Raw genomic sequence first — 12,779 nt, 5'->3', positions numbered from 1 at the left:
ACCATCCAGCAGCTCAAAGACAAAGCAAAAACCTTAGAGGAATAATCAACCAATACTTTAACGTTTTTAATTTAAAACTTAAATTGAAATAAAGCAGCAATCATCCAAAAAGAGGCACTGGAGCGTCATCCCTTCAATCCTGCGTTAATCCCAGGATTTCCAGGTCTGATTCTCTCCTCCCTTGCTTTGCTCACACTCTGGAAAAATGAAGATCTGCCACCCTGCAAGTCCCCAGGGCAAATGCTGGCCAAGCACTTCTGTCCTAAGCTGAGCCAGGGGCTGGAGTGGCTCTGACCCTTAACGCCAGGCTTAAGGAGGCTGCTGTTAACCCGGGCTTAACGAGGCTGGGCTCAGAGCCGGCTCTGCTGGGCGCTGCCCTGCACCTCCCGCCGCACCTCCTTGATGTCGTAGGCCCAGACCTGGTCCAGGCCCTGGCCCAGGGTGCTGCTGGGGCTCCAGCTGGGGAAGGGGTAGCGTCCCGCCACCACCCGCGCGTCGTCGGGCAGCTCTGCCAGGAGCTTGCTGGCCAAGGGAGGCTTCTGGGGAGAGACACAGCCGGGACAGGCAGCCTTAGCACACAGTCACACAGTGGCAGTGCCACCAGGGACCGTGGGGCAGCTCCTGGGACATCGACCCTTCAGAGCAGAGGGCTGCTACTGGCCCTGGGTGAGGCTGGGACTTGGAGCAAGCCATGAGCAACAGGACAAAGGAACAGCCTCAAGTGGCACCAGGGCAGGCTTGGGTTGGATATTGGGAGAATTCCTTCATGGAAAGGGTGGTCAGGCACTGGCACAGCTGCCCAGGGCAGTGGTGGGGTCACCATCCCTGCAGGGCTTTAACGTGGGTGTGGCACTTGGGGACACGGCTCAGTGCTGGGGGATGGCAGGACTCCATCGCAGAGGGATTTTCCAACCTCCATGATTCCATAAATCCAAATGCTGTGTGGCACCAAACCACTCAGCCACAGGGATGTCCACCTGGCCTTACCCATGCCAGACCCCCTCTGTTTCCCAGGACAAGCCCCCTCGGGCTGGCCCAGAAGAACTCGGGGTGTGAGGGGCTGACTCACCACGCTGGGGGCCAGGAACACGATCACGTTGTGGCAGTCTGAGAGATTCACCTGAACACAGAAGGAAAAGGGGAATAACGAGCAGCAGGCAGAGCAGGAACAACTGTGCGAGTGTCCAAACCTTGTGGGTGATCTCTGGAACCTTGCAGGGAGCAAAGGTGCCACAAAAGATGTGGGATGGGGAAGTGTGGGTGTAAAAGCAGCATCTCTTGGGAAACACCTGCCTCCAGCACCATCCCAGACCCACATTCCCTGATGGATTCTCTCTGCTCAGGCTGCAAATACCTCAGGGCAGCCTGAGAAGCTCATCTCTGCAGGTGAGCCTGTCAGCAGCACCCAGACCTCTCCTCAGAGCTGCTCCAAGCAGCAGAACTGGCCACGGCCTGCCCCAGCTGGCATTCCCTGGAAAGGAGGATGCATTTCCACCTCCCACCTGGCATTCCCTGGAAAGGAGGATGGATTTCCACCTCCTAGGAGCAGTGTGGGATGGGGAAGGAGCAAGCAGCCATCAGCAAATCCATCCTGGAGAGGCAAACAGAGCTCTGGCCCTGCCCTGAGCACATCCAGACCCTCGGGATGCTGTTACCTTCCACAGATCCTCCTTCAGGAAGGAGATCTTCCCGTGGTACCCAGCCTTCCAGGCACGGTAGTGGGCCAGGCACAGCAGCCAGGGGTTGAGCTCATAGCCCAGGGCTGGCCTCAGCCCTTGCTTGTAAGCCTCGAGCACCTGGAGGGGGAGAGAGGGGGGCTGAAAGCCAAAGCACCTCGGTGCTGAGGGCAGGATTTGGGTGGGCAGGGGCTGCTGCCCACCCCACTCACCCCATCCTGCTGGCCCAGGGCAGGGTGAGCTCGGAGCTCAGCACCACCCACTCCCTCATTCCCACCCTGCTCCCTGCATGTGTCCTTCAGAGCTGCCAAAGATCACCTACGGCCATCTAGAGCCACCTGGACCACCTGGGGCTGCCTAGAACCACCTGGGGCTGTTCAGAGCCACTGAGGACCATGCTGGGTCACCTAGGGCCACCAAGGTCACCTAGGGACACCCAGGACACTCTAGAACCACCCACTGCTGTCTAAGACCACTGAGGACCCTCTGGGACCACTGGGGATGGTCCTGGACCGTAGCCAGGAGGATCAGCAGACACACAGCCAGAAGCCAGGCAGCAGCAGGGCGGGGGTCTCCCCTCCACCCTCCCGTGCAGCCCCCCGACACCCCAAGCCCCCCGAGCCTTACGAGCCGTCCATCTCCAGAGCCCAGATCCACGGTCTTGCCGGCACGGCCCCGCAGCAGTGCCAGGGTGTTGGCCACCTGCCGGGGGCTGGAGGGCTGGTAGGGCACCTGGGGGGCACAGGGGGTCAGGGGGCAGGGCTGGGTGCCGGGGCAGGGCGGGCCGCGCCCAGCTCGGCTCGCCCGGCTCGCCCGGCTCCCAGCCCGGCTCCAGCGCCGCGTCCCAGCCCGGCTCCATGGCCGCCGGAAGGGGAGGGAGCACGGCCCCAGCCTTCCGCCGGGAGCGGCCCCGGACACCGGGACACGGGGGGGACACGGCCCCGGGACACCGGGACACGGCGGGGACACGGCCCCGGGACACGGGGGACGGGAGTGACACGGCCCCGGGGCTGCAGGAGAGGCAGAACTCGGCGTGGTTGTGTGCGAGTGTGCACAGCGGGGTGTGTGTGATAAGAGCTGTGTGTGAGAGTGTGTGTATGTCTGTGTGTGTGTGTGTGATAACAGCTCTGTGTGTCTCTGTGTGTTTGTGCAGAGCTGTTTTTGCTCCGGGGCAGTTCTGCACGGTTGGTGTGCACACATTTGTGTGGAGCTGTGAGTGGTGGATGGCTGTGCACTGCTGTGTGTGTGTCTGTGTGTGTCTGTGCAGGCTGTGCACGGCTGCTGTGTGCAGGGGTGTGCTGCTGTGTGCTGAGCACGATGGGCTGTGTGTGCTGGGGAACAGCTCTGTGTGTGTGCACAGTGTGTGTGTGTGCACAGTGTGTGTGGGGCTGTGAGTGGCTGTGCACAGTGTGTGGGGGGCTCTCAGTGCCTGCAGCTCTGTGTTTGTGCACAGTGTGTGACCAAGCACGGTTGTGTGTGGCGCTGAATCGTGGTTCAGCCGTGCACAGCCAGGTTCAGCTGTGTGTGGCTGTGTGTCTGTACCGTGACACACAGCTGTGTGTGTTTGTGTCCTGCTGCACAGCTCTGTGTGGCTGTGCAGGGTTCTGCACACCTGTCTGAAGGGTTCTGATACACAGGTTTGCACAGATGAACACGGCCGTGTGAAGCTGTGGGTGTTGTTGTGCAGGGCTGTGTGTTTGCTTGTGCACAGTTTGTGCAGCTGAGCAGGGTCCTGCAGGGCTGTTGCAGGTGTCCTGGTGAGCAGGGTGAGCAGGGTTGTGTGCAGTGGTGCCCAGCTGTGCACAACCGCCTCTGCACGGCTGTGTGTGCGTTGCCATGGGCAGCTGTGCCAGCTGTGTGCAGTTGTGCACGGTGCTGCCCGCGTGTTGGCACTCCTTCTGGGCTGTGCATGGATTTGTGTGTGGCTACTGCTTTTGTGCACAGCCCTGTGTGAGGTTGTTGGGGCTGTGCACACCCGTGTGGGGCTGTAGGGGCTGTGCACACCCGTGTGGGGCTGTTTGGGGCTGTAGGGGCTGTGCACACCCGTGTGGGGCTGTAGGGACTGTTCGGGGCTGTTTGGGCCCTGCTGCCTCAGCCGGGGTTTTCCTGCTGTGAGGCAGCAGCGACTGTGGGAAAATTCCAGGCGTTGTGGGGGCCAGCCAGGCCCCGCAGCCCCTGCCCAGCCCCAATTAGTGACCCCCCCCCAAGCAGCCCAGACGCAGGAACAACACCCGTTCAGAAGGCACAAAGGGCCGCAGCCCCCTGCCAGGACGGCCACATGTCACCGGGGATGCCACTGCTGTCACCTCCCCCCGTCTCTCCTCAGCCTTGGGTCAGCATTTGTGGGCTTTGCAGGTGTGGGTGTTGTTGTGCAGGGCTGTGTGTTTGCTTGTGCACAGTTTGTGCAGCTGAGCAGGGTCCTGCAGGGCTGTTGCAGGTGTCCTGGTGAGCAGGGTGAGCAGGGTTGTGTGCAGTGGTGCCCAGCTGTGCACAACCGCCTCTGCACGGCTGTGTGTGCATTGCCATGGGCAGCTGTGCCAGCTGTGTGCAGTTGTGCACGGTGCTGCCCGCGTGTTGGCACTCCTTCTGGGCTGTGCATGGATTTGTGTGTGGCTACTGCTTTTGTGCACAGCCCTGTGTGAGGTTGTTGGGGCTGTGCACACCCGTGTGGGGCTGTAGGGGCTGTGCACACCCGTGTGGGGCTGTTTGGGGCTGTAGGGGCTGTGCACACCCGTGTGGGGCTGTAGGGACTGTTCGGGGCTGTTTGGGCCCTGCTGCCTCAGCCGGGGTTTTCCTGCTGTGAGGCAGCAGCGACTGTGGGAAAATTCCAGGCGTTGTGGGGGCCAGCCAGGCCCCGCAGCCCCTGCCCAGCCCCAATTAGTGACCCCCCCCCAAGCAGCCCAGACGCAGGAACAACACCCGTTCAGAAGGCACAAAGGGCCGCAGCCCCCTGCCAGGACGGCCACATGTCACCGGGGATGCCACTGCTGTCACCTCCCCCCGTCTCTCCTCAGCCTTGGGTCAGCATTTGTGGGCTTTGCAGGGCGTCCTCCTCCAGCGGCGTTTCGGGGTGTCCCCTGAGGGCCTGGGGGGTCTGGTGGCCCCCGTGTCCTTGCCACAGGACCGCCAGCTTCATCACGTCCCTCGGTGTCTCCGTTCCCAGCGGAGAAGAGCCCCGGCCCTGGGGGGTCTGGTGGCCCCCGTGTCCTTGCCACAGGACCGCCAGCCTCATCACGTCCCTCGGTGTCTCTGGGGCCGTTCCCAGCGGAGAAGAGACCCCAGCCCGTGCTGGGAATGGCTTTGGGGTGCAGGGAAGCAGAATTGGGATTCCCACTCCTCAGCGCTGGGGCCGGCACAGGCCCAGCCCCCCGGAGCCCCTCTTTGGGGACGAGCCAAGGGCAGGAGTGTTCCTGCCCCCGCCTCCCCCTGATTTGTGGGAACCGGGCGGGATGAGGATGCACACACACCCACACACGTGTTCTACCCCCAGACACAGCTCAGGGCACTGACAACGCCAGATCCCATTAATCACGTTCCCGGGAGCAGCAGTGGGGCTCCAGCGGGGAGCTGAAGCCGCCCCCAAACACAGCCCGGGGCTGCTCCCTCCCCTGCCGCCCCAAAGGGCCCGGCGTGGCCAAAGCGGGGCTGCGGGGATCACCCCGATTTTCCGCTTTCTGCTCTTTCTCGCTGGCAGGTGGAGCTGGTTAAAGCAGAAAATCCAGGGAAACCGGAGCCGGGGGCCGGGGGCTGCAGAGGAGGAGGATGGTCCGTGGGGATGAGCCGCTCCTGGAGCCGCCCGAGCGCCCCTGCGGTGCTGCAGAGCGAATTCAGTCAGGGGGCAGTGCCCGGGCAGGGCTGAGCCTCCCTGCCGGGCCCCCGGGATTTAGCAGGGGGGTGGCCGGTCCCTCCTGCCCCTGGCCCGGGGTGCCCGCAGCATCTCGAGCAGGTGGCCGTGCGAGGGGACCGGTTGCGATGTGTCACTGGAGCCGAAGAGCTTTTAATCCTCCTCTTTCCAGGGCAGCTTCCCCCGCCGGGGCCGCGGCGGCTGCAAAGCAGCCCCGACCGCCAGGAATTTGTCGCTATGTGCTGGGAAAGCCGCTTCCCACCAGCTGTCGGCAGCCGGACGCGGGGGACGGGGTGAGGGGCCGAGGGGGCCCCGCTGCGGGCCGGGGTCCGGCTGCAGCCCCAGCATCCCTCCCCGCGCTGGGATGGCGCTGCCTTGCCTTTGTCCCGGTCAGAGGATGGGGCTGGAAGCAGACCTGGTGTTAGGATTTGGGGTACAGCTCCCCAGAGTTGTGGGGGTGTCCTCAGAGTTATCGGGTTTTCGCTTCTCCTCTTGCCGAGGGCTGTGGGGTGGAGCTTCCTCCCGCCCCAAGGTGCTCATCCTGGACCCCAGGGGCTTCATCCTGAGTTTAAACTCCAGAGGCATCATCCTGACCCTAAGGGGTACCCCTGAGCCCCGGGGCTTTTATCCTGAGTTTATGGGGCTTCCCCTGGTCCCAGGGGCATCATCCAACCCTATGGGACATCCTCAAACCCCAGGACCTTATCCTGGCCCTATAGGGCCTCCCTGAACCCCAGGGACATCACCCTGACCCCAGTGGGGATCCCCTGGTCTCAGGGCCACCCCCGTGCCCCACGGCAGCCCGGAGCTCTGGGGTGCTGCCGGCGGGGTGGGCAAGCTGCCCGGGGGTCCCTGGGGGTCCCCACTCGGTGCTGGGGCCGCAGGGAGGGCTGAGCGGGCCCGGCCGCCTTTGTGCCTCCCCTTTGTGCCCCGCGATTCACACGTTCTGCTTTCATCCGGCAGCCGGGGAGGAGGAGGCGAAGGGAGCAGGGGAGGGGGAGAGGGGCTGGAGGGGGGAAATGGCGGGAAACGGCGACTCCCTTTGTGTGACAGGGACGGGGACAGGGACCGCGGACACCCGCCGCTGCCACCGCTCCGTCCCGGTGGGGACGCCCACCCACAGCGTGGCTGGAGGGCTCCGCAGTGCCCAGCAGGCTCCCGGGGTGTCGGGTCCACAGTGGGGCTGATCCCACGGAATGAGGAGCCCCAGGGGCATCCCTGGGCACGTCCACACCGAGGGAGCTGCTTTGGGGCGCTGCTCTCCGGGGCTCCCCCAAAGCCCACCCCGGGTGGGGCAGGCTGGTGACCGGGGGGGCTTTTGGAGCAGGTCTGGCTGGATCATCCCCACCATGGCACCCACAGGCAGGGCCACCCTGCCCTGTCCTGCCCTGTCCTCCCACAGCCCCTCACCATGGTCACCCCTCCCCGAGCCCCTCCTGACCCCCCCAGCTCCACTCGGTGTCCCCACCCCGCTGCCTCCCAGCACATTTTCCATCCTGTGGAGGAAATATTCCCCGGGATGGAGTTTGTCTCATTGTGTTTTCACCCTTCATGGCCTTGCTCTGTGCCAAGAGGCCGGGCAGGAATTTGGCTCGGCCGGGGCCGGACTCTGCTTTCGGGGAAATGCTGGGATGGCCGGTCCTGGAACGACAGAGATCCCAGAGCTGTGGGATTCCATCTGCTTCCCTCGGGAAGGGCTGTTAGCCCCGTCTCACAGAGGGGAAACTGAGGCACGGCTGCCAGGGTGTCCCGTGGGATGATCCCACGGGAAGTGTCGGTGCCCTGGCCGGCGCCCAGCGCCAGCCGGGGGGAGCGAGGGCGGGCGACCCAACCTGACAGGGGGCAGAGGGCACCAAAAACAGCCCGAAAACCTCTGTGCCAGAACCCGAGCGGAGTAACAGCCCTTCCGCAGCAGCGCACCGAGCTGCTTTGGCCAAACAAACAGATGGGAAGAAAAACAGGAGGTTTTGCTGCTGGGCACAAAAGTGCCGGATGCCTCGCGTTAAACGGCGACTTTTAGCCGGGAGGAATGCGCTGGATTGCGGCGGGGTCGGAGCAGCCGTGATTTACCCCCGCGCATACAGAGGATGCCGTGGGCAGCACAATTCCCTCTGCACCTCATTTATTGCTTTTCCAGCTTCATTTTTCCTCCTCCGCTGGGTTTCCCACTCCTTCCCCCTTCCCCCTGCCTCGCTTGGCTCCTGCTTGCTGCCAAAATCCAGGGGGATGCTGGCATCCTCCAGTGCCCAGCGTGGAGCTTCAGCCTCCCCAGGGCCAGATCCAACCCTCACAGCCCAGGCCGGCCCCAAAATGGGGCAGTAAAAAGGATAAAATCAAAATATCCAAGTATAAAATTGGCAGTAAAGCATAAAGTAAGCAGCAAACTCTCCTCAAGGGAAAACATGTGTTGTGTATCAAACCCACCAGGATCTTATCACAGCCAGATCATTCTATACACACACACATATAGATATTTATATTTAATTATGCTCCAAAGCCCACGGCATTCTTTGGAAACTTTTTTTTGGCAAGGAAAAGCACATTGTGGTCAGCAGAGGCACTGAATACTCAGCAGCAGCTCATCCTGGCTGGTGCTATTTGAAAAGGTGTCATTGAAACAAAATGGGAAAGGTGTTAAGTACAAGCAGACATGTGGCAGGAGCTTTGCTTGAGTGGTTTGGGGGGCTCGAGGGGTTTGGGGGGCTCAGGGGCTGAGATTTCCTGTGCTGAGCCCTGTGGCCTCACTGGTGGGGAGGGAAGGTCCCCGGCTGGGGGTGCTGAGCCCCATTGTCCCATGGGTGCCCCATGTCCCATCCCTGCCTGGGGCTCCCGTGTCCCTCCCCTGACCGAGGGTCCCCACGCAGGATTCCCACGTCCCCTCCCTGTCCCAGTCCCGTCCCCTCGGCATTCCCAGGGGAGCAGGGCCGGTGCTGGGCCGGAGGGGCAGCGGCGGGCAGGGCTGGGATGCTGGCGCGGCACAGTCGGGCACAATGAGGCCTTGTGGCCGGTGGCTCTGACGAGAATCAGTCCTGACAGCGGCTGCAGCAGCAGGGTCACCCACCCAGCACGGGGCCACCCGGCCCTGGTCCCCACGCCCGGGGATCCCCAGGGAAAGGGAGCCCACAGTGAGCCATGCTGGGGAGCACTGGGGTGCAGAACGTGCAAACAGCAATAAATCTCTCCACAGAGAGAGATGTCCAAGGATCAGGGCTGTTTCCAGCCCCGCGGGAGGCAGGGTCACAGCTGGAGCTGGCACAGGGGGAGCAGTGCCTGTCGGTGACCGTGCTGCTCGGCTTGCTAAAAACAGGAGGCACACGCTACAAATACAGCTCAGTTTATAAAAAAGAAGTCACAAATTTGGTATCGTTATAACTTTAGTGCACATACGATGCCCCCCCCACCCCCACGGTCAAAGATTCCCCGCGGCTGGCACGGCCTGCCCCGCTCACCCGAGGGCTGGGTGGCACGGTCACCCTCCCTGCTCCCATGGCACCTCCCTGCTCGGCGCTTTGGTCCTGCCCTGACCGTGCCAAGGCCACCTCTGCCCCCCGCGCCAGCCTTCCTCCCACCTCACCGCTCCCCTCGCTCCCTTCAGCTTCTCTCCTCTTCCTCGGCATCCGCCCCGCAGCTCCTGCCCGTGCCAGGGCCAGGCTCACCGCTGCCTGCTCCCCCTTCCACCCCCAACCTTACAGATCCATCTCCTGGCCCTTCCACTCCCTTCTGTGCCTACCGTGTCCCCGGACCGGCCACCACGGCCACCCGCCCCCGAGCCCTGCCGGGTCCGGGGGTGCGGCTGCCCCCCGGTGCCAGACCCACTGTGCCCACAGCACCCCCTGAGCATGCAGCACCCCGGTCCCCTGGGAGCCCCGACCCCACGCTGCTGCACCCCTCACCCAGGCGGCTCCCTGGGCACCCTGGGCACGCACGCCCTGGGAAAATCCCTTCCCTTCCAGCAGGATTTTCCCAGAACCCCCCCAGCCCGCCGGCGGGTGCTGCCACACCCGTGGCCCGTGTGCCACGCTCCCTCCGGGCCCCGTTCCCGTGTCCCGGGGGTGCTGCCGGTGGCGGCAGGACCGTGGTGCCCCGGCGGGGCCGGGCTGCGCTCCCGGAGCCGCTCAGTCCACGGGGAACTCGCAGGGGTTCTGGCGCGTGCGCCGGGCCCCCTCGTAGATGCGCTGGAAGTCCCGGTAGCGGGGAGCGCAGCTCAGCCAGGCCTCCCCGAAGTGCAGCCAGCCCGTGAACAGGAAGGTGCCGGGGCCCGGCTTGACCCCGCAGCGCAGCGGGGTGCGGATGCTGCCCACCGGCCGCCCCGGCCGCCCGCCCGCCTGGAAGAGCGGGAATTTCTGCCGGTGGATGCGGGTGGCGCTCACCCCGATGATGGATTCCTGCAGCTCTGCGTCGTTGGAGACGCTCCGGATGCTGCCGCGGATGACTGCGGGGGGAGGCAGGGAGGGGCGTCAGCATGGCCCTGTCCCTGTCCTCACTGCCGTCCTCATCCCCAGTCTTGTCCCCGTGCCTGTCTCCATCCCCATCTCCATCACTGTCCCCGTGTGCATTCCCATCCTCATCCCCATCCCAGTCCCTGTCCCCACCTACATTCTCATTCCCATCCTTATCCCTGTCTCCGTTTTTGTCTCATTCCCACTCCCACTCCTGTTCCCATCCTCATCCCCATCTCCATCCCAATCCTCATCCCCATCTCCATCCGCATCCCCATCCTCATCCCCACTCCCATTTCCCATTCCCATTTCCCATCCCCGTTCCCCATCCCTAGCAGTGTTCTGCACAGCCCAGCCCGGCCCAGCCCAGCCCAGCCCAGCTGTCCCAGTGCCACTTTCGGGGCCACCCCCATCCCCGAGCCCCGGGGCTGCACTCACCAAAGTCACTAGTGCAAATGGCCATCAGGATCTCGGTGTCATTGCACGGCCGGCACGCACCTGCGAGGCCAAGCACAGCCTGTCACCCCGCGGGGGACAACACCCACCCAGCCCCTCCTCACCGCCGCGGGCACGCGGCTGGGGCAGGGAAACTGAGGCAGGCGAGGCGCTCACCTTCGGCGCCGCGGCTGGCGGTGGGCAGCGCGGGCCGGGCCAGCCAGTCCCCCCGCAGCTCGTAGCGGAAGGCGGCGATGCGGCGGCTGATGTCGGGCTGCGGGGTGGCCTGCAGGAACAGAGCCACCTTCTCCTGGGGCAGCCAGCTGAAGCAGCGGGCGTGGGGCCGGGGGGCCTCCGGCAGCAGCAGCTCCAGCCCCCCCTCCCTCTCCAGGTAGAGCTGAGCCCCCCGGAAGGTGCCGGTGGGTTTGATGCAGGCGGTGACGTGCGGGGGGCTCCTGCCCTTGACGGCGGCGCTGGTGGGGGGCAGGCGGGGGGCCAGGCGGAGGCGGAGAGCCCCCGTGGGGTACAGCCACTCCAGCGAGCCCTCGGCACAGTGCAGGGACAGCTGCTCCACGCTGCCAGCCTCCTGTGACAGCCCGCTGTGGGGCACAGCTCCTCGTCAGCCGGGACCCCCAGGTGACAGGGAGCCCCCAGCCCGTGTCCCCCGGCACAGCGGCTCCCGAGCAGCCCCTCCACAGAGGTGTGCGAGATGGCCACAGGCAGGAACAGCACCAAACCCTCCATGACTTGGATTGGGGTTCAAGCACGACGTTTTGGGGTGCTTGTGTTCCCCCAGCACCTTCTGGAAGGGAGGGGGAGGGGCGCAGCAGCACAGCCCCCTTCACACCCAGAGTGGGCTCCCAAAGCACCCCCAGAGTGCCACAACCTCGGGGTCACCTGCTCCCACTTTGGGGATCCCCGGGGGATGCTGGGGTCCCACTCTCACACACGATGCCTGGAGCCGCTCCTTTCCCGCGGCACTGGGGGGGGACAGCCCTGGACGCCAGCCTGGGGGGAGCGGGGACAGTCGGGGGCTGCTTTGTCCCTGACAGGACGCTGGTGGCTGCGTGGCCCCCGTGTCCCCCCAGGCCCCCCGCGTGGGGCAGCCCCTCTGGCGGGCCCCGGCTCTTTGTTCGAGTCCGGCGCCTTCGGGCGATGCTTAGGGCCCGGCCGGGGGCCGGGGGTCCCGCCGGCCGCGGGGATGGGTTTCACGGGTGGGGGGCTCGGGGTCCTGGAGAGGCGCGGAGCCCCGCAGGGGGACCAGCATCCCTCAAAGCGGGGGGAGCCGCACCCAGGGGTGAGGAAACTGAGGCAGGCGCAGGTTCCCAGCGTCCCACCCGAACCCTCCTCACGGATACGGGAGGGGTTCAGCCCTGAGGATGGAAGGAGGGGGGTTGGGAAAGCAGACTCCCCCTCCTCCATGGACCTGCCTGATCCGGGGACCAGCGTGTGCCACCCCCGCCCGCCCGGCGCGCCGCCCCCGGTGCGGTGTTCCCGGTGGGGTGTTCCCGGTGCGGTGTTCCCGGTGCCGGTGCTCCCGGTGCCTACCTGCCCCTCCAGCTGCACTGGTCCGCCGCTCCGCCGCCGATGGCCGCCCCCAGCCCGGCCAGGCACAGCGCCCGCAGCGCCCACATGGCCGCGCCCGCGGCGGCCCCGGGCGGCCCGGCCCGGCCCAGTCCCAGCTGTGTTTAAATAAAGGGNGGGCCGGGGCCGCGGGGACGGGGGAGCGCGGCCGCCACCCCGCGTCGCGCCCCGAACTTTCCGCCAATGGCGGCGGAGGGGCGGGCACGGGAGCCGCCCCCGAGCCCCCTCCCCACCGCCGGGGGCACCGGCGGCCACAGCAGCGGCATCCCCGGAGCCCCCCGGGGCTTCTCCGCAGCCCGCGGCACGGGGGACACCGGGCGGGGACACGGCTGAGGCGGGGGACAGGACCCGGAGCAGGGCTGGGGTACCCCAGGGGTCAGATCCGCCCCCGGGGGTGCACCCTGAATTCTGTAGGGCCGTGTCTGTGACAGCCGCGGCTACAGCACCCCGGGCTGGGAACACCCCAGCGGCCGGGAACACTCCACACTGTGCACACCCCAAACTATGCTCACCCCAAAATGTGCACACCCCAGCTGTGCACACCCCACACTGTGCACACCCCACACTGTGCACCCCAAACTGTGCACACCCCACACTGTGCACCCCAAACTGTGCACACCCCACACTGTGCACCCTAAACTGTGCATCCCCCAAACTCTGCACACCCCAAACTCTGCACATCCCAAACTGTGCGCACCCCAAACTCTGTACACTCCTACTCTGTGCACCCCAAACTGTGCACACCCCAAAATGTGCACACCCCAGCTGTGCACACCCCAAACTGTGCCCCCCAAACTGTGC

General features: G+C 65.3%; 2 protein-coding genes across 2 annotated transcripts; both read right to left on the bottom strand.

The window, feature by feature from the left end:
- Positions 1-39: 39 nt before the first annotated feature.
- On the bottom strand, positions 40-2,535 carry ANTKMT (adenine nucleotide translocase lysine methyltransferase). Its single transcript, XM_039731872.1, is given in 5 exon segments — positions 40-539; positions 1,070-1,120; positions 1,656-1,796; positions 2,304-2,454; positions 2,456-2,535. Coding segments are annotated over 5 exon segments (612 nt in total). The 3' UTR covers positions 40-350.
- Positions 2,536-8,394: 5,859 nt separating this feature from the next.
- Positions 8,395-12,067, bottom strand: METRN (meteorin, glial cell differentiation regulator). The gene is made up of 4 exons (XM_039731769.1): positions 11,943-12,067; positions 10,572-10,993; positions 10,398-10,457; positions 8,395-9,952 (listed from the first exon to the last, which is right to left on the bottom strand). Exons 1-4 carry the CDS (start codon positions 12,026-12,028, stop codon positions 9,636-9,638), a joined length of 885 nt encoding a protein of 294 aa, XP_039587703.1. The 5' UTR covers positions 12,029-12,067; the 3' UTR covers positions 8,395-9,635.
- Between the last annotated feature and the right edge of the window lie 712 nt (positions 12,068-12,779).

This window comes from Passer montanus, unplaced genomic scaffold (genome assembly GCF_014805655.1).
Source record: "Passer montanus isolate IOZ18808 unplaced genomic scaffold, ASM1480565v1 scaffold8, whole genome shotgun sequence".
Taxonomy (NCBI): domain Eukaryota; kingdom Metazoa; phylum Chordata; class Aves; order Passeriformes; family Passeridae; genus Passer; species Passer montanus.
Note: the sequence above shows the minus strand (reverse complement) of the source record. Positions and strands in the feature narration are given on the sequence as shown.